This window comes from Asparagus officinalis, unplaced genomic scaffold, assembly GCF_001876935.1.
Source record: "Asparagus officinalis unplaced genomic scaffold, Aspof.V1 AsparagusV1_Un280, whole genome shotgun sequence".
Taxonomy (NCBI): domain Eukaryota; kingdom Viridiplantae; phylum Streptophyta; class Magnoliopsida; order Asparagales; family Asparagaceae; genus Asparagus; species Asparagus officinalis.
This window is the reverse complement of record NW_017972545.1, coordinates 126,453-146,029: the sequence shown is the minus strand read 5'-3', so window position 1 is coordinate 146,029 and position 19,577 is coordinate 126,453. Positions and strand designations below refer to the sequence as shown.

General features: G+C 33.5%; 1 protein-coding gene across 1 annotated transcript in view; it reads right to left on the bottom strand.

Moving 5' to 3' along the window:
• Window positions 1-19,577, bottom strand: part of LOC109827529 (golgin candidate 2) — a 50,992-nt gene that overhangs the window by 30,510 nt on the left and 905 nt on the right. Inside the window, exons 2-5 of the mRNA XM_020394540.1 lie at window positions 19,475-19,577; window positions 9,708-9,818; window positions 9,478-9,537; window positions 1,750-1,807 (exon numbers count right to left, since the gene is read on the bottom strand). The exon at window positions 19,475-19,577 is cut by the window's right edge and continues 599 nt beyond it. Coding sequence (XP_020250129.1) covers window positions 1,750-1,807; window positions 9,478-9,537; window positions 9,708-9,818; window positions 19,475-19,577 — 332 coding nt within the window. The remainder of the gene's footprint in view (window positions 1-1,749; window positions 1,808-9,477; window positions 9,538-9,707; window positions 9,819-19,474) is intronic.

Below are 19,577 nucleotides of genomic sequence, written 5' to 3'. Positions count from 1 at the left end.
GTAAAAAGGTATGCAATTTTTTTAGCGAAGGCATAAATTTTACTGCTACCTTATACATATATGTAATGCTAAAAATACCAGACAACTGAAATTGATTTGCTCATGGACACCACTTTAAATCAGCACTATGAAAAGATGTCAAATATATGATTCATATGACATCCCTAGAATGACAAATATCTTACATTCATGCATTAATTGACTCTATGATAAGATGTCAAACAAGATATCCATGACTTCCCTAGAATGACAAATATCATACTTACATGTGTCACTATATGTTACCATATGGAATGAAAGTTTAGAACCCTGGGGAAACTTATTTTACGGTTGAGTATCTTCATGGCACTAGGAAAACTTTTTACGGTTGAGTATCTTCATGGCACTAACTTAGAAATTGTTTAGTCTAATGCCCTTTTCATAGTTGATGTGCACAATGATCGCTTTGAGACCAAAATTGTGTAGAAGACAATGAAAAGCTTACGAGGGTGATCAAAATGTACATGTAGATAAAGTAGTCACTATCCGGTAAGGACAACATGTGCATTGTGATTTGTGAGTACATATTATTCATTGTGTAAAATTTTATTGTTCTTTTTTTTTTTTTTTTTTCAAAATTTTTTTTTTTTTTTTTTTTTTTTTTTTGCAACTTTGAATACTAGGATCAAAATCCATCCTAATATTCACATGACAGCATTAGCCACTAAAGAGTTGTGTAGTACCCAACACAAACATATATATTTAATCTAATGCCACAATTATGATAGCTTTGAAGACCTCAATTGTGTAGATAGACAATGGAAAACTTACAGGGGTGATCAAATTGTACAAGTAGTTGAAACAGTCACAACCCATTAAGGATAACCTGCACGCTGTGATTTGTTTGTACATATTACTCAATGCCTAATTTTCATTTAACCTTTTTTTACCCTTTTTTGTAACTTTGAACAGTAGGATTAAAAGGCATCTAGACGTTGCACATGCCAATGTCAGCTGTCAATAATAACATATATCTTAGATTTAATCTAAGACCATAAGCCAGCTAGCTATGCAGTTTGTTAGATGCCTAGGTTAGGCCTCAATGTTACATTGACATTGCTAATTAAGTTAAGCCAATATCTACCTGCTCTGTGTCAAAGAACAAGTTACAATTAAAGTCACTGTCAGTTTCATGTTATAAACACCATTTATCAAAATTACCTATCATACCTAGATAACTATGTTCTCCTCGCGCTACAATATTTTCTACCAAACGACACATACACTTTAACTTTAGTGAATAAACATGTCTCTGACTATATGATTTTCAAACTCTTGCATATGATGAGATACATTCTGGTTTTAATACCATAATCAAGAGAAGTTGACTTTTGATACACGTAAAACGTGAGTATTTCAAAAAGGGCTATAACAGCCATCTAATAGCATGCATGAACTATTAAATTATAAAGGCAATCCGGATACTTCGAAGCTAATATTACACATGCTGATCTGGGTTTGCACTCACAATTTTGTTACATACAGGTTAGGCGCAAAGGCTTTACTCTGCAATATTGAAACATCATCTGTGTTTATGAAATTTAACAAAAAACACATACCTGCTCTATCATTAAGCCACAAACACATTTTCATGAAATAGAGAAACAATACTAATTAGACTAATTAATATGTATTCCAACAACTTAAGATACAAATTATAATTAAGTCTATGCAAGATTGCAATAAATTGAGGATGTACCAAATACCGACCTTCTTGAGCCACCTCTTTCAACTCAACTTGTTGCCGAAGTTCTGATATACGATTTACCTATTCCACAAAAAGAAGTTAAAAGTAAGAACAAAGATTTCACTCCATAACATCGTCATCCGATAATTTAAAAAAAAATTGAATGGTACCTTCTAAAACCTATCTTTTTAAAGATTTTAAAGTTACAAGCATTATGTTAGGATATTTTGCGTCATTTTGCAAATGGATAATGTTCAAGATAATCTGATACAGGTTTAAATTGTTGTTATAAATGATTGCTGAACTGACATCTAAAAAACTTTGTGCACTAAGTCATAACTCAAACTCGATACTAATTGCATAAATTATTTATATAACTATTTGGTCATGTGCTTTTTCTTGACTCTTTGATTTATTTCATGTCCAAAAATGAATAGAATTCCCTATAGCGCATATGTCATCTTAGCTCTTCACATAGACTTTATTGTTTTCATTTTGGTAGTGCATATAGACTTTTGTTGATCAGGGAAAATTGGAAAGACATTCTCAATGGCTTCATCAACTTAATTTCATGATACAGAAATGGCAGGCCTTATTATTCACTAGATAGTAGCAGAGGTCTAGTGGCATGACCCTCTCTTGCATAGTGGCCCTGAAGGAACTAAAAAACAAGTCTCAACTAATAACTCTAGGTATGAGGTTGACAATTGGTCACCAAATTTGGTTAGTCATTTCTAGAAATTAATCAACTTTGGACATGCTTTAGCTGATTCCATTGCTTGTTTAGGGAATGGTTTTATTATCAGCCGATAATCTGATATTATAGCTGAGTTATCGTATTTGGGAGCTTTCCGCTAGGATAAGTAGAATTTTAATTGGTTATCATTTTTTAGGGCTTATCAGGAAGTTATCGGCGATAAAGGTACTTATCGACCGATAAGGGAGGCTGTAAATATCAGCTATGTTTTCAGTTGAATTTTTGGGTAATGGGTAGTTATTTAGTGAGTTCTTAAACCCGACCAGATCCGCTTTTGATAATAAAACAAAGTTTTTAACTTCAGCCCTAATACTTCGTGAATCTTTCTTCGCTCTCAGTGCGGCTGTGCTCTCATCCTCTTCAAACTCCATCGAGCTTAAGATCTCTGTTCCCCTCAAACTCAGTTGACCTCGTCGCTCGCCTCCCCGACCTCGAAGCTCACCTCCGCTGATGTCGCTCGTCTCCCCAACCTCGCAGCTCACCTCCACTGACGTCGATCGTCTCCCTGACCTCGAAACTCACCTCCATTAACATCGCTCGCCTCCCTGACCTCGCAGCTCACCTCCGCTGACGTCGCTCGTCTACCCGACATCGAAGCTTACCTTCGCTGACCCCAACATTCGCCTCCGGCGCTCCGCTCCTCTTCGAAACTCCATAAATCATCGACGCAAGTTAGCAACAGGTAAATATTCAATACTCAGTTGTTTTTTCTCTCTAATTCATTTCTTCTCTTCATCTGATTACATTATTTTTCACTGCAATTAGTTTATAGCAAACTAATTTTAAGCAAACTTGTATAAATATGGTAACTTGGAGACTTGTATAGCAATTAGTTTATACCTTATAGCAAACTTGTAATTAATTTTAAGAAAATATTGTGACTTGTGAGACTTGTATAAGAAATTAGTTACAAGTCCTAAAAGTTTTTTCGTTGTAATTAGTTTATAGCAAACTTATAATTAATTTTAAGAAAATACTATAACTTGTGAGACTTGTATAAGAAATATGGTAACTTCGTATAAGCAAATTTAATTTTAATTGCAATTAATTTTGAGCAATTAGTTTCAACTGCAACTAATTTTTCACTGCATCTACATTTTAGTTTTTACTTTAGCTAATTATAACTTATACTTTTTAGTTTTTACTTGAGCAATTAGTTTTAACTGCAACTAATTTTTCACTGCAACTACTTTAGCTAATTATAACTCGGTCAATCACTATTCACTACGACTAATATTGATGAGTTTTACAACTTAGATCTACAGATAGTTTACAATTACTATTTTAAGTTGTCTTCCTCAATTCCTTGGAATCTTGATGTCATTTTGAACTCAAGTCTACAACAAAATAAAAATGATGTTAGGCATAAAGTTTTATGACGTGATGAAATAAATAAAATAAATATACAATTGTGTAATTGTGTTTGCCATTTTATTTTCAAACTTGTGTTCACAGTTCACTCTCTCTTAAATATTAACAGGAGAATGTCTTCTGAAGGCCAAGCGTCTAATAAACCACCAAAGCCAGGCGGTAACGATTCTTGTTGGGCATATGGTGAGCAGGTTGGTAATGATGCTTTAAAGGTTCGTTGTAAGTTTTGCGGACAGTCTATGTGTGGAGGTATATGCCAGTTCAAACAACACTTGGCTAGAATCAAAGGGAACTGTATGCCATGTGAGAAGGTCCCCGAAGATGTAAAGAAAAAAGTTAATGAAATTATTGATAGTGCCAAGAAGAATAAGGGTGCAGAGGAGTTGAAGATGCGGGATTTACTCGATGACGTTCATATAGGGGAGGAAGAGGGATATGAAGGGAGTGTGACCGCATCTACTCAGAGTCAGAGAAGCTCACCATCATCCTCCTTCAAGACGAAAGGGCCAATGGACGCTTTGCGTGCCGCTCTCATGAGGAGTCGGCCGAACTAGTATTAAAAATGAAACAACCGGTGATGGACAACAAGTACAGGAAGAAGGCAAGAGATGATGTGAACAGGTACATCGGGACATGGTTCTATGAAGCCGACATCCCTTTTAATACCGTAAGTATTCCTTCTTTCATACAAATGGTGCAGACAATTGGAAAGTTCGGAGCCTTCTTGGATGCTCCGACACCGTATAAATTGAGGGAGACTATTCTGCAGAAAGAGGTGGATGAGACAAGGGGGAGTGTTGAACATTTTAAGAACTGTGCACTTAACGGGTGCTCCATACTGACCGTCGTGACCGATGCTTGGAGTGATCGGAAAATGAGAAGTATTATGAATATAGTTGTGCATTCAGATGGAGGATCAGCATTTTTGGGTTCATGTGATGCATCGGGCAACAAGCATGATGCGAATTATATATGCAACTACGTGGAGAAAGCAATTGAAGAGTTAGAGGCGCAGAATGTCGTGCAGATTGTCACTGATGGAGCTTCAAATAATATGGCAGCCGCAAAAAGCTTAGCAATTAAGAAGCCAAATATATTTTGGACAAATTGTGTAGCGCACACTATTAATTTGATGTTAGTTGATATAGCCAAAATAAGACCTATCCGGAATGCAATTGCAATGGGAAAAACCGTGTCAGTGTACATCTATAGCCACACAAGATCTCTTCATGTGATGAGAGACTTTGCACGGCTGACCTTGTAAGACCCGGGGTGACGCGATTCGCTATGGCATTCCTCGCTTTGGAGTAATTGAGAGATAAGAAGAAAGTGTTGAAGCAAATGTTTGTCTCTAATGAATGGATGGAATGCGAGTTTTCAACAAAAGAAGCGAGGAAAAAGGTACGGTACAATTTAAAAGTTAAAGTTTATAACTAGTAACTTAAAATATTCATTTGCACTCTATATTCTATTGTATTACTGATTATTTTGTTGTTTGTTTGACTGTTTGTAGGTTGCTTAGATCATTCATAGCAACAAGTTTTAGGACAATATTGATCTTGCCCTTAAGAGCTTTTCTCCTTTGGTGAAGGTTATAAGGAGAGTAGATTGTGATAAAATCCCCTCAATGGGGTTTGTGTATGGAGACTTGTTAGAGGCTAAGGAGGAGATCAAAGAGGTCTTTCGGAATGAAGAGAAGAAATATCTTCTTATAGAGAAGATTATTAATAAAAGATTTGATGTCAAGCTTAAAGGACCACTCCATAAAGCGAGATATTATTTAAATCCTTATTTCTACTATCCAAATCTTATGGAGATTGAATAGGATGGAAGTTTCTTGAGTTGCTTTGTTGATTGTATGAACAAATTCTATCCAGATGATGGTGACATGCTTAGCAAGATTGGAGACCAACTCTCTCATTATCACCACCAAAGCGGATCATTCAGGAGAGATCTTGCAAAGAGAGAAGCAAAAAAAAAGCCTAATAATATTCCGGGTATATTTTCATTTTCCATTCAAATTAATTTAGTGATTTGACTAATTCCTGTTTGAAAGTTACAAGTTACTAATTGTTTTCAACTATGACTTAACTAGTTATATGGTGGAAACTTTTTAGGACTGACGCTTCCGAGTTGAGGATGATGGAAATGAGAATTTTGGGCTTAACAACTAGCTCTTCGGCCTGTGAGAGGAATTGGAGCACTTTCAAGATGGTAATGGCTTTTTTGAAGTATAAATCATATTTGATCAGATTTGAGACTAATTTTTCCTTACTTCTTTGTGATTCTATTTTGTAGATTCATACAAAAAAGAGAAATAGACTAACGCACTAGGCATTACATGATTTGGTGATTGCTTTTGCTTTCTTTTAGATTTGCTCTTTGAATGTTTACGAATTATGAACTATTTGTTGCTTTTAGAACTTGGTTGGTTGGTGATTAGCTTATGTTTGTTTATGGATATTGATAATGGGTCATAACTACTAAATATCAACTTGATAAGTTAGTTTATAAATCTCATGATTACACAATAATTATGTATATGCCTAGATAATTCTTCATTCTTGATGTTATCTTGTTATTTGCTTGTTTATTATTCCATTTTGACTAACATTATATTTTTTTAAGGTTATGCAATCAAATGGTTTCATCGTGCGATCAAGATGCAAGTTTCACGTTCTACAATTGGTTAGTGATTCTAAACATGATTATTTATATTTTGGTATGTTTGTATTTCATTAAGTAGTTAAATTACATTTTTTGGATATTATATTATATATATACACCATCCAGTATATCACTCCGATAAATACTATTTATCCCCGATATATCCCTGATTTTCGCTATCTGATAAGAATTTTGACCGTCTGATAAATCCTTGATAACCGATATTTAAAAGCTTGGTGTAGGGCAATGATGATAAAGGTGATTAATAAATTAATACTTTTACAGGTTCTACAATGCAAATTAGATTAACTGTTAACTGTGCATAATATACATGCAAATTTTACTCTGATTTTTTTTATTGTTATAACATTCTTGGTTTTACCTTCAAAAAGCTACAACATTGCTTGCATATATTTTTATTGTACATCCATATATTTTGATTTTTCACGACATGCTTTTATATTTTCATGCTTCTTGATCCTTGTAATGTTTCTCATAACTCTTGTATAGCTTGTAAACTTTTATCTTAAATGAAGAATGGTTGATCGAAGTAAAATCTTCATTGCCAATTTTTTAAATTATCTTGAAACCATGTACTGAGAGATACTAGTTACATGTTTTTAAACCCTTTGATACATTTTTTATCATCAAACAAAACTTAAGTACCAAAAATATACAGATCGGAGTTTATCCGTCTTCCTCTAGATGAGACCAAGGAATGCAAAATTACAAAGGTTTGTCAACCACCTGACTTCGTGGAAGATCCTCTTTCCTCTCTAATAGTGTTCAGTTAGAGGTAAGGTTCGCACTCTAAGAACTCATTTCCATAATAACGATTATCTGAAATAAAAATGATTTGGATCAATAAAAATGATTTGGATCAATAAAAATGATTTGGATCAATGTGGCACTCTCTGGAGGAGTTTGTTCATAAGTTAAATGTAGTTTAGACTAAGAATACAAAGGGAGTGGTTTAAAAGTCATGGGAACAAGCAACTAAGTCTGCTAGTTAAGAGGAGTTATATGTCATATATGGACTTAGTTAATGGAGTAAGCACGAGGGATAGAGTAATATGAACGTGGATTGAGATAATGGAAAAGGATATGGTGGTAGCTGTTCATTTAATTAGTGGAAGATAATATCCCAATAAAGTCAAAGATCCATGTAGATGACTCCAATGATTTGGTAGTAAAGGTTTTACTACTGTTATGATTGGTGATGTATATTTTGTTCTTTCTTCTTTTTCTTTTTTAAGGATAGGTAAAGAACATATAATATTACAGTTGATTATTAGGAATCTTCCACATTTAGAATGGATAAATTTTACTTGCTACGACCTTAACCCACTTGAGTCAAACAAATTCTTTAGGCAGATTTTGGACCTGACAAAAATTGGATCAAATCATCAAATGTCCAAACTCAGACATCTTGACCAAACCTAAACCTCTATATGAATCTTGATGACTTGAGTAGTAATTGTATTGATGTTCAATCTCGATTCTCGATGACTTGAATAGTAATTGTATTGATGTTCGCCAGGAAATTATGCCATGAAGAAATGCTTTCTGAGAACAGCTTACATGATTAGGATCAAAAGTCAAGGAATAATGGTTTAGGCTAATTATATCTTCCCTTCTACCTTTAATGTTTGTTCTTTTTCCTAAGTGGTCGGCAGATAAAAACCCAATCATGTTTTTTACCGAAACCAAGATCATCTTATAACCGTAGAAGGAGAAAAGACATACACGCAAAAGGTTTTATCTCAATCATAGATATTCTTCTTCCATGCATGAATATGGACATATGTTAGAAATTTGAGATAGGACCATGTTTGGAAAAGCAGATATTTAGTGGTTCCGCTCCTAACAGGAAATTCTAAGAACATTCAATAACATAGAAACTGACCAAAAGGGTCCATATACATAGAACAATAAGTTACAAAGTTATCCATCAAATTTAACTTATAACCAAATACAAAACTTTGCAGGGTTTAAATGACAAAGAAATGAATTTAGCATGAAGCCCATACTATAGACAAGAAAGAAAGAAGACAATGGAAAACTAAGATATGATCAACAATGAGTCTAGCAGTAAAAAGTCAACATCAGCATTAATATGCTACGGAGCTACAGAAGAAAATTTTACATACACTAGGTTCATAAATGACGATATCTGAAATAGAACAATTTATACTCTGATACATGACCATCTTAAGACAAACAACTGCAAATATTCCTATTTGATTATATCTAATAAGAAAATTTCCCACACCTTATCAATGATTGATCACAATTGTTATTGCAAACGGTAAACTAGAAAATCAACCAGATGTCAAAATGTTTGCACAGTAACACAATCCATCACATGTGACAAGGATTATATATGTCACTTCTGGATGATAAAAAGTGCCAGGAAGTAGACATGAAATAATTTTTTGGATTTACATCCAATTTCATTTGAAATTACTAAAGGCGAACCATTTTTTGGAAGTTTCTATATATTAGAAATATTATTCAATGCTATGCCTCTGGATAAAAAGAATTCCACAGTGAATATTTTTCTTCCCCCTTCTAATTTATTTCTTACTCTGGGAAAGTTTTAGATGGTGCTTCTTGATTGCAAAGCATTTCCTAAACCTATAGGATTAATTCTCCTACCCACCCATTTGCCATTGGTCATACTAGATTTTTTGGTAACTCCTTTCCGAGTCTTCAATCAAGGATTTGGCAACTCTTCAGGTTTGACATACGATTTCAGATGATCAAAAAATTTGAAATTTCCATGTGTACTCCCTCTCTAATGTTTTAATGCATCTCCTGAGAGAATGATGATATAAGTATAGAGTATCTACTACACATGCTAATTGCAACAATTTAAGAAAGGCAATATCATTATACCAGCAGAATCTTAAAAGAGTGGGAAAAACAAGGAAAGATTACAAGGAATAAGACATACCTCAACTTCCAGATTCCATTCTGCTGTTGCAAGAGACCTAGCAAGCTCTGCATTTTCTGTCTGCAACACCTCAACTTCAGTAAGGACCATAAATTCCATAAGTGCATTTACTTTAAGTTCTACTGGTAACTATTTTTCAACTAGAAAATTTGGATAAGTGAACTAAAAAGGACTATGGCTTCCGCTGTGAAAATTATTAAAGAACATAAATACATAGAGACTTACTACACCTCAAGCTTAGCCAACCGAGCAAAGGCTTCCATTCGGGTGCTGTTGTGTTTTTGTTTCTCTAAGTCAACTGCCTCCATAGTTTCCATCATATTCATCTGCAGTTCCGAAGCCTGGCCAAATAAAGAAGCACATTACAAAGTCACAACTGGTTATGTGAGAGGTAATCATGATATGCGACATCTGCAGCTGCAATCCACTAGCTTAGGATCTTTGAAGGATCCCAAGATTTGTACAGGTTGCTACTACTTAATACAAGATGAAATAAAGTAAATGTAGTCAGAATCATGCTTTGCTTTAGCTTCACATTGAAAGTTTAATATTAAAATATGCCAAACTATATGAAATAATATTTTATATTTCAGCAAACTCTGAGGGGGGAAATGGCAAACTAAGGAAACAACATATACAACAAATTTCAGGAAAGAGATGCCTTTGTGCTCAATCCACACTACATATTGATGGTTTGGATGAGGTTTTTGCACGGAAACAAGTTTCAATAGGGAATGAATATAAAACTGATAGAAAAGGAAGGTTTGCGAACAATAGACAATATACATCTCTTAAAGAGGGAGTGAAGGTGAAAATTGAAGAGAGAGATGAATACAAGAAAATGAAGAAGGGCACAAGTACTTGAAATAATGTCTCCTTTTTGTAATTATATTTATGTCAGCGCCATTAGGGGTGGACCTTCTTCATTTTCTCGACCTCAAGTAATTGAAAGAATACCTGGTGTGATTGCTATACTTCGAAGGTTATAAAGAATTAAAGTTTGTACTTTGTGCACATGAATGTGATTAAAGCTATTCAGGCATCAGAAAGAATTATAGACCATGTACTTAGAGTGTGGATCATGTGTACAGGCTCGTGACAATATGCAATTATTTTGCTGAGTGTAGAATGTATTAATATGGGTGTGGTGAAAAGAAATGTAGCGAAGGGATACTATAACATTGGATTTTCATTATGCATTGTTGTGTTATACAGATTTGGTCTTGTGGTTTCTGTATTGAGGGAATGGTGACAGGAGGAAATCTGGGCTGCTAATCACACTTTGTATGACGCGTGAAAAGACATTCGTACCAATCACATTCATGGATTCATTATCAAATATCAAGAAGTTAGTTTTTTGGAATGCACAAGAATAACTTGTGAAGCAAATAGGAAAAAATAGTGTGTGTGTATATATGAGAAAAATGGGTAAGCTTGGTACCAACCACAAAAAGTTGTGCTTGGTAATGAGGTGGCATAATCCCCTCCACTCATTCAAATGGTTTCATATCCCTATGTACTCCTCAACCCATGTGAATGTGGTCCCCCATTTGAATGAGTGGAGGGGATTATGTCACCTCACTACCAAGCACAAAATTTGTGTTTGGTACCAAGCATATATATATATATATATATATATATATATATATATATATATATATATATATATATATATATATATATATATATATATATATATATATATATATATATATATATATATATATATATATATATATATATATATATATATATATATATATATATATATATATATATAACATATATATATATATATATATATATATATATACCAATGTTGAAAAAAACGCGTTAAGAGGCGTAAAATAGCGTTTAGCGTAACGTGGCGGTGGTTAAACGCGAGGTAGCGCTGTGAAATAGCGCAGTTAACAAATAACGTACGCTATTTTCTTCGTAGCGTACGTTATGTCTCGTTAATTCGTAGCGTTTCTTAACCTACGTTATTTTGTTAATGGTTAAGATTTATTTTTTAAAAAAAACGACGACTGTGATCGACTGCATATTCAACAAAACCCTAAACCAGATTCTAAATTTCTAACCTCATTCCTCGTCTTCGTCTCAGGTCCTCCGCTTCTTCTCCGATCCTCGTCGTCACCCGCAAAACGACGAATCTTTACCGTCGTCGCCTGCCTGGATCTTTCCCTTCGTCGCCCGCTTGGATCTTTGCCGCCGTCGTCGTCTCCAGCTGAGCTTAGGACTTTCATCGTCGTCGAACTTAGGGCTTCGTCGTCGCTGAAATTAGGGCTTCGTCGCTGAAATTAGGGCTTCGTCGTCGCTGAAATTAGGGCTTCGTCGTCGGGCTTCGTCGTCGGAACTCAGGGCGTCGTCACCGAACTTCGTCGTCGCCGAACTTAGTTCAAAGGGGAACAAAGCCTGGGCGGTTGATCGAAGGAGAAGAGAGAGAGGACCCAAATTAAAGGGAAAGCGAAATAATAAAAAAAGCCTAAAACCCCTAGTTTTTTTAAGAGGTGCACTGAGAGGAGAGAGAGAGAGCGCTGTAGCTTTTTGGCGTTATAAAGAGACTCGTGGTTGGCGTTATAAAGAGCGCTGTAGCTTTTTGACGGTGAAAAGAGAAGAATTTCTCCCGATTTTACCCCCTCAGGTTCAGGTTAATCTCATTTCCAACCACTAGCCCTTTTGTTCGTCCAAATCAAAAGCGGTTTGGTTAAAAAAGAAAAAGGGTTTTCCTTTGAACTGGGGATGTTTTAGTAACGGGTACAATTCACAAGCTAGCTGGCTATCAATTTCCCTCTACCTGACATCTCAACCCACACATTTCCGTCTAAAAATCAATATAAATTATTTTGAATATTGTATATCTATTATTTTCATTAAAGAATGAAGAATTTTATTAAATTAAATTATTAAATTAAAGGGCTCGCTTTGACCGTTAGGGGTAGGTAACCCGGCACTTCTCCAAATCCAGAAAACTGAAGGAATTCTAGGATTATTCCTTGGGACAAATACTTTTATGCATACATCTTCCGGTTTATCTATACCATACCATATTTTCGTAAGATGATACACACTAGCTAAAAATCCACCTGGTGCTATATCATAGGCAAACTGTGAGCGTAAATAATTTGTAACCATATACATATGAAATGATAGCAAAGGAGTCTCAATCCTCGGGTTCTATTTGTAAAGTATCTACTCCTCGGCATTGTTATAAATAGCGGTAAATAGCCCCGCAATAGCGGCGCTAATAGCGTTAGCGGTCCCTTCCCGCGACGCTATCGCCCGCTACGCTATCGCACAATAGCAGTGACATATTGCGGAATATGTATGTTCGCAAAAACGACCAATAGTGTGTCATAACGGTAAATAGTGAGCGATTGTATTCGAAATTTGCTTTTTGACCGCTATTTAAAAACGGTTTGAGGCTTATTTTTTTAAAATTAAACTCAACCCTTGACCATTGCATTCCACCGTCTCCTGTGATTTTCAGCATACTCCAGTCACCTCTCATAGCCTCTGGCACCTATCTTGATACTTCCTCTCACCTCCTTCACCGTGAGCTCCTCTTAGGACAGTCCTGTCACCGCTAAGCTCTTCTTCTCGAAGACAACGACTTTTTGACTCCTCCAGTCATCTTCGGTATTACGTGATGATTACATGTCTATTTCATGTTTAGGATCTCTTTAAATCATCCAATATATACTTTTAGATTTCTTAGATTTTTTTTTATTTTTTTTAGTATTTATACATATCTAAATTAGACTGCTATTTGACTTTGCGCTTTTTACCGTTATTTTATCGCAATAGTCCGAAATAGCCTTAACGATGTCTCACCGCTACGCGACGCTATCCGCTATCGATAACCTTGTTCCTCGGTAATCAAAGCCCAAAGATCTATATATTGACGAGGACTAAGTGTAGTTGATCAATACACTGTCAGATTTACGCTCCACGAGTTGTATATTGACGAGGTCACGTGCGACGTCGTTCTATTGGATGTTTGTCAGGTTATACTGGGCAATCCGTATTTGTGGGATAGATACGCGATCTACGAAAAGCGGGCTCAGAAGTACACATTCACCAAGGATGGTAAAAGGTTCATATTTCATTCGACGTCTCTTCCGAGGGAGACAAACTTAGTGACGGTGACGCGAGGCGAAGAGGTTAGTGAATGCAAGCAAGAAATTCGTCTCGTTGTGCATTAGACTTTATGACGAGCCATCGAAAAAGAGTTGCATGTTGGAGCGGAAGACGACTACGATGAGGCGAGGAACGAATGAGTTGTTTCCAATTGTATGTCGATATCAGGTTCCTAGCAAAGTCAAATGGTACAGAAAGGATGGAGGAGCTCGCGAGTTTCCTCAGCTGAAGTTCTAACTTGAATGGAACTTTAAGTTCCTAAGGGGGACCCATGATATGAGTGTATCTTCTTTTCGGAACTTAGCGATCCTTATGGAAGCTTGAGGATAGATGATTCTCATGATAGCATGAGAATAGAGGTGTAAAATAACATAAAAGAACGCAGGTTGAAGCGTGAAACGAGATGGAGAATCGAATAATCGAAGAACCAGTTTTTAGCTTCATGAGTCGACTCGACATGTTATGAATCGACTCATAAATTCATCAGTCGACTCAACCTGTCAAGTGAGTCGACTCAAGAAATCAAGCCCGGTTAGCAAAACGGTTCTGACCAGTCGACTCATCATTTTATGAGTCGATCCATGTGTCATGAGTCGACTCATATATGCACATGAGTCGACTCATTGAGGGTTTTCTAGTTTGTTTGGGTTTTTGTTTACACGTTTTCCTGTGGGGTTTAGGCTTGGTTATTTACCACTTTGCTACCCACGTTGTTACACCTATAAAAGGGGTTGTTTAGGGTTTCTAATCAATCAGATGTAATCAAAGAGATATTCTAATCAATAGAGATTAGGGTTTAGAGAGAATTGAGAGTTTGTTCTCGATTCTAATAAGATTGTGAGAGAGGGATTGTAATCTTTTCATACTCATAATCTAGAAAGGGTATTTTCCTTCGTCACATACTGAATTATTCTTGTATTTCTGTCATCCTCTTCCCAACCCACCTTTGATAATTCCGCGATCAAAGGTGTTCGCACGGCGACTCGTATCACCATGTCAAATGAATCTAGAATATCTTGAATTATGTAAAAAGAAATAAATTCCTTATTATAAAAAGGACTCATAAGGAAGTCATATTCTCCTTGGAGTTGCACAGCATTCTATGTAAATAATCATGCAGAACAAGAAAGAGGAATACCTCGTTTAGTAATTAATTATAAGCATTTAAATACAGCATTAAAATGGATTAGATACCCTATTCCAAATAAAAGAGATTTATTAAATCGTATTAATAATGCAAAAATATTTTCTAAATTTGATCTTAAATCAGGATATTGGCAAATCCAAATTGAAGAAAAAGATAGATATAAAACAGCCTTTGTTGTTCTATTTGGATATTTTGAATGGAATGTTATGCCTTTCGGACTTAAAAACGTCACTTCTGAATTTCAAAATATTATGAATGAAATATTCATTCCTTACACTGATTTTATTTTATCATATATAGATGATGTTTTAATTTTTTCTAAAAATTTTGATTAACACATTAAACATCTCGAAATATTTCGTAAAATCATTTTACTAAATGGACTGGCTATATCAACGCCAAAAATGAAGTTATTTCAAGGTCAAATCAGATTCTTAGGCCATAATATTCATAAAGAAATTATTATCCCTATTGATAGAAGTATAGAATTTGCCTCAAAATTTCCTAATGTCATATCAAACACTAAACAAATACAAAGATTTCTTGGAGCTCTTAACTATATAGCAGATTATTATCATAACCTACCCAAAGATACTGCTATTTTATATAGTAGATTAAGAAAAAATGCCTCCTCTTAGACAGATAAACATATTGAGGCTGTTAAACGAATTAAAGCCAGTGTTAAATATTTACCATGTATTCATTTAGCTAATGTGCAATGGTTTAAAGTAGTAGAAACCGATGCTTCTAACATAGGATATGGTGGTATCCTAAAGCAAGTTAATCCAAATACTAATAAAGAGCAACTTGTAAGATTTACATCAGGTAATGGGATAAAGCCCAATTTAATTATTCTACAATAAAAAAATGTTAACAATTATTAAATGTCTATCTAAATTCTGTGATGATATTCTTGATCAAGAATTTTTGCTAAAAATTGATTGTAGCTCTGCTAAATCCGTTATTGAAAAAGACGTCAAAAATCTTGTATCAAAACAAATCTTTGCTCGTTGGCAAGCTGAATTATCTATGTATCAGTTTAAAATTACCTATATTCATGGTTCTGACAACCATTTACCCGATTTTCTTACCCGCAAATTTTTACAAGGTACAAATGTGTCGGACTAATCCGCCTTCTTTAGGGCGGGGGAGAGGAAGTAATATATCATCTGATAGGAGTTATACTCCTAATTCATGGCGCACTATTACAAAAAAGAACAACTCTAATGATTCTTCGTCATTCTTTTATAAAGGAATTGAAGATCTTCTAATGACAGAGGAAACACCAGAACCTTATTCATCCATAATAAAGAAAGAAGTTGAATGGCATACAAAATCTCAAATTGAGACTATGTTATATCTAGAATCAAAAGATATACCTCTGATGAATGACTGTGAAAGATTAAGACAAAAATACTTGGATACTACTTATTATCCTATATTATCTTTAAAATCAAGATCATGGATGAAAACTATTTTAGTTCAGAAAGGTATGAAAATAACCCATTTTTGGAGTAACGATAATCATACCGTTCCTCCTAGTTTCAGCAAGTGCATTATTAAGGAAGTAATACTGCCTAGAGATTGGGCAATAAGTCCCAACAAAGAACTTCCTTTGGTAAAAAATTAGTCTCAAGCACTTTATTATTTTAATTATGGGATTATCAAGCGACTTTTCATAATCTCTTCTTATATCGAAATCCTAAAAATAAGCACACTTAGCTAATAAAGTTGTGTCCTGACGCTATCGATAAAGGTTTGCCAAATTGGTTCTTCACATTGTGGATTAAATATGGGACAGAAATGAATATATTGCCAGAAACCATTCTGAAGTTATATTCTTCTTAGGTTGATTCATATCCGATTATTCAGAATTTAAGAGAAGAACAAATTCCAGAAGGACTATGTACCATTTATTTCTTTGCAGAAACAGATACTCTGGATATGGAATTGGTCAATTAAGCTACATGGGATAATCTAAACTTAATAGTACTTCAAAGAAAATATCATTGTAGATGGTGGAATGGCATCATCATCGAAGAAAAAGTAAAACAAATTGAGGAAATTATTATAAAGAATAATAAAACTCTTGAGAATACACTTACTCAAGAAATTCAAGATGAAAACCCTATGAAAAAATTGCTAAAAACAATAAAGAGGAAATATCTTCAAGCAACTGATTCAAAAATTTAACAAAAATGTTTAGAGCATATAAAAAAGTAATTCTTTCAGGTTTTTAATACAAGTGAAGTTCAGTCCACTAAAAGTACAGGATCCGTAGATGGTGATACTATTCTACCATATGCTCAAGGAGAAGAAGAACATGCAGAAACAATGTGGGAAATAGCTATGGTGTCGTTCCAGACACAAAAGGTAAAGGAATCACATAAAAACTTCTTTTCATAAAAAGAAAGGAATCCACTTTATAAAAGTATGCGACTGCTTTATACAAAGAATTTGACGCATCACGAAGGAATCTCCTTTATTTCCACTTTATTAAAAGTGAAGGCTACGTGTACTACATATATTATATATATACATATGTATATACATGCATATGTATATATGTATATATATATATATATCTAAAACATATCATATGCATGTATATACATATGTATATATAATACTATATATATATAGTATATATATATATACTGCATATGTAATATAATTCTATAATTAAGATATATATACTCATATGTATATACATGCATATGTTATACATATTTCTACGCATATGTATATATATATATATAATACTATATATACTATATATATATAATATATATTATATTATCATATACATGGCATATGGTATATGTATATATATATATATACTATATATATATATATATATATATATATAATACTGATATATACATATATATCATAACATATGCATGTAATAGCAATATATATATCATATATACTATATATATATATTATATATACTATTATAAATATATATATATATATTATATATATATATATACTATGCATATATATAACATACTGACATATGCAATGTATACAAAAATATATATATACACATCATGCAGGTAACCACAAATATTATACATTCAATATAATATATATATAGTATATTTATTATATGTACTATTATACATACATTATATACATATGTATAACAGCCGATTCCCCCATATGGCTGGATGTCTTCAGGCGCATATATATTCATTATATTATATATATAATATATATAATATATATATTAATATATATATATAATATATATATATATATATATATATATATATATATATATATATATATGTATAGTTATATGTACTATATACAAACCCATATGTTAATATGTATTATGCTATACATTATGTATATATATATTATTATAATATATATATATATTATATTATTTATAGTATATATATATATATGTATTAGTGTGTTGTGTGTGTATACATACATATTAAGGATATAAATATGTATATGTATGATGTATACTATATATATACATATGTATATATATGTATATGTATCTATAATACATTAACATACATATGTATATATAATAGTATATATGTATATACATACACATAAATACATATTATAAACTTGTTTTAAATATCCACATGACCGATATAATACCCCGATATATCCCTTTTAGCAAGGCTTGCCGGGACCGATATGGCTTTAATATCATTTACCGCTGTTTTGGCATTTTGCAGTGATAAATCCCGATATGCGCCGGATATACATTAGACACGAGTATGTGGACAATATATCTTTATATACGGTTGTTGCAAAATAAATACGCCGTTTGGAATGTTTGGCGTATAGTCAAGATTCCCATTATATTCATGACTTTGCCGTAAAAAAAGCAAGATCGAATGTTGGCAACGTTGCGCTTTGCACTTTTGTTTATTTTAGAAGTTGATTATGTGATCCTAAACATATATTATTATATTTTGGTATCTTAAAAATTTCATTACATGATATTGAAATTACATTTAATGCATTATACCTATGTATGCAAATATTCATTATGTGGATTCCCGATATTTACACCATATCCAATATTATGTCCCGAATATCCGCAATCCGGATATGAATTTTGGTCATTCCGATATTTCCCGTTATCGCGATTATTTAAAACCTTGCATATGTATACATATGTTATATATTAATGTAATATAGTATATAGATATATATATATATATATATATATATATATATATATATATATATATAAAAATTATATATATACATATGTATATGTGTATGTATATATACATATATACATTATATATATACGTATATACATATAGGTATATATATACATATAGATATATAGATATACATATGTATATATGAACATTTTGCAGCTTTTACGACATAGTAATATGGGTAAGGTGAAATAATATGCAAACGAAGGGATACTATCGAAGTGGATACAATTATATCCTTATTGTGATGTATGCATTTGGTCGTGCAATTTTTGTGTTGGGGAATGTCGAGTAGCTACTCAAAGTTGGGATTAGGCATGACAAGGTCTTAATAACATCAAAGTTTTCATTACCAAGTTGCTCGTTTTGTAGAACACACAAGAATATCTAGTGAAGCAACTGTACTTGATGATACATCCATTATCGAGTTGCTTGTTTTGTCGAACGCATTAAGATTCTAAGGATAACTGATGAATAAGATTGGGGGTAGAGAAAGTATTACCTCCTGCGCTTGCTGCTTTGCTCTTTCCTCCAAATCTTTCTCTAAACTGTGCTTCTCGCCTTCTAATCTCGCCACAGCATCCTCTCGGTCCTTAATCGCCTTG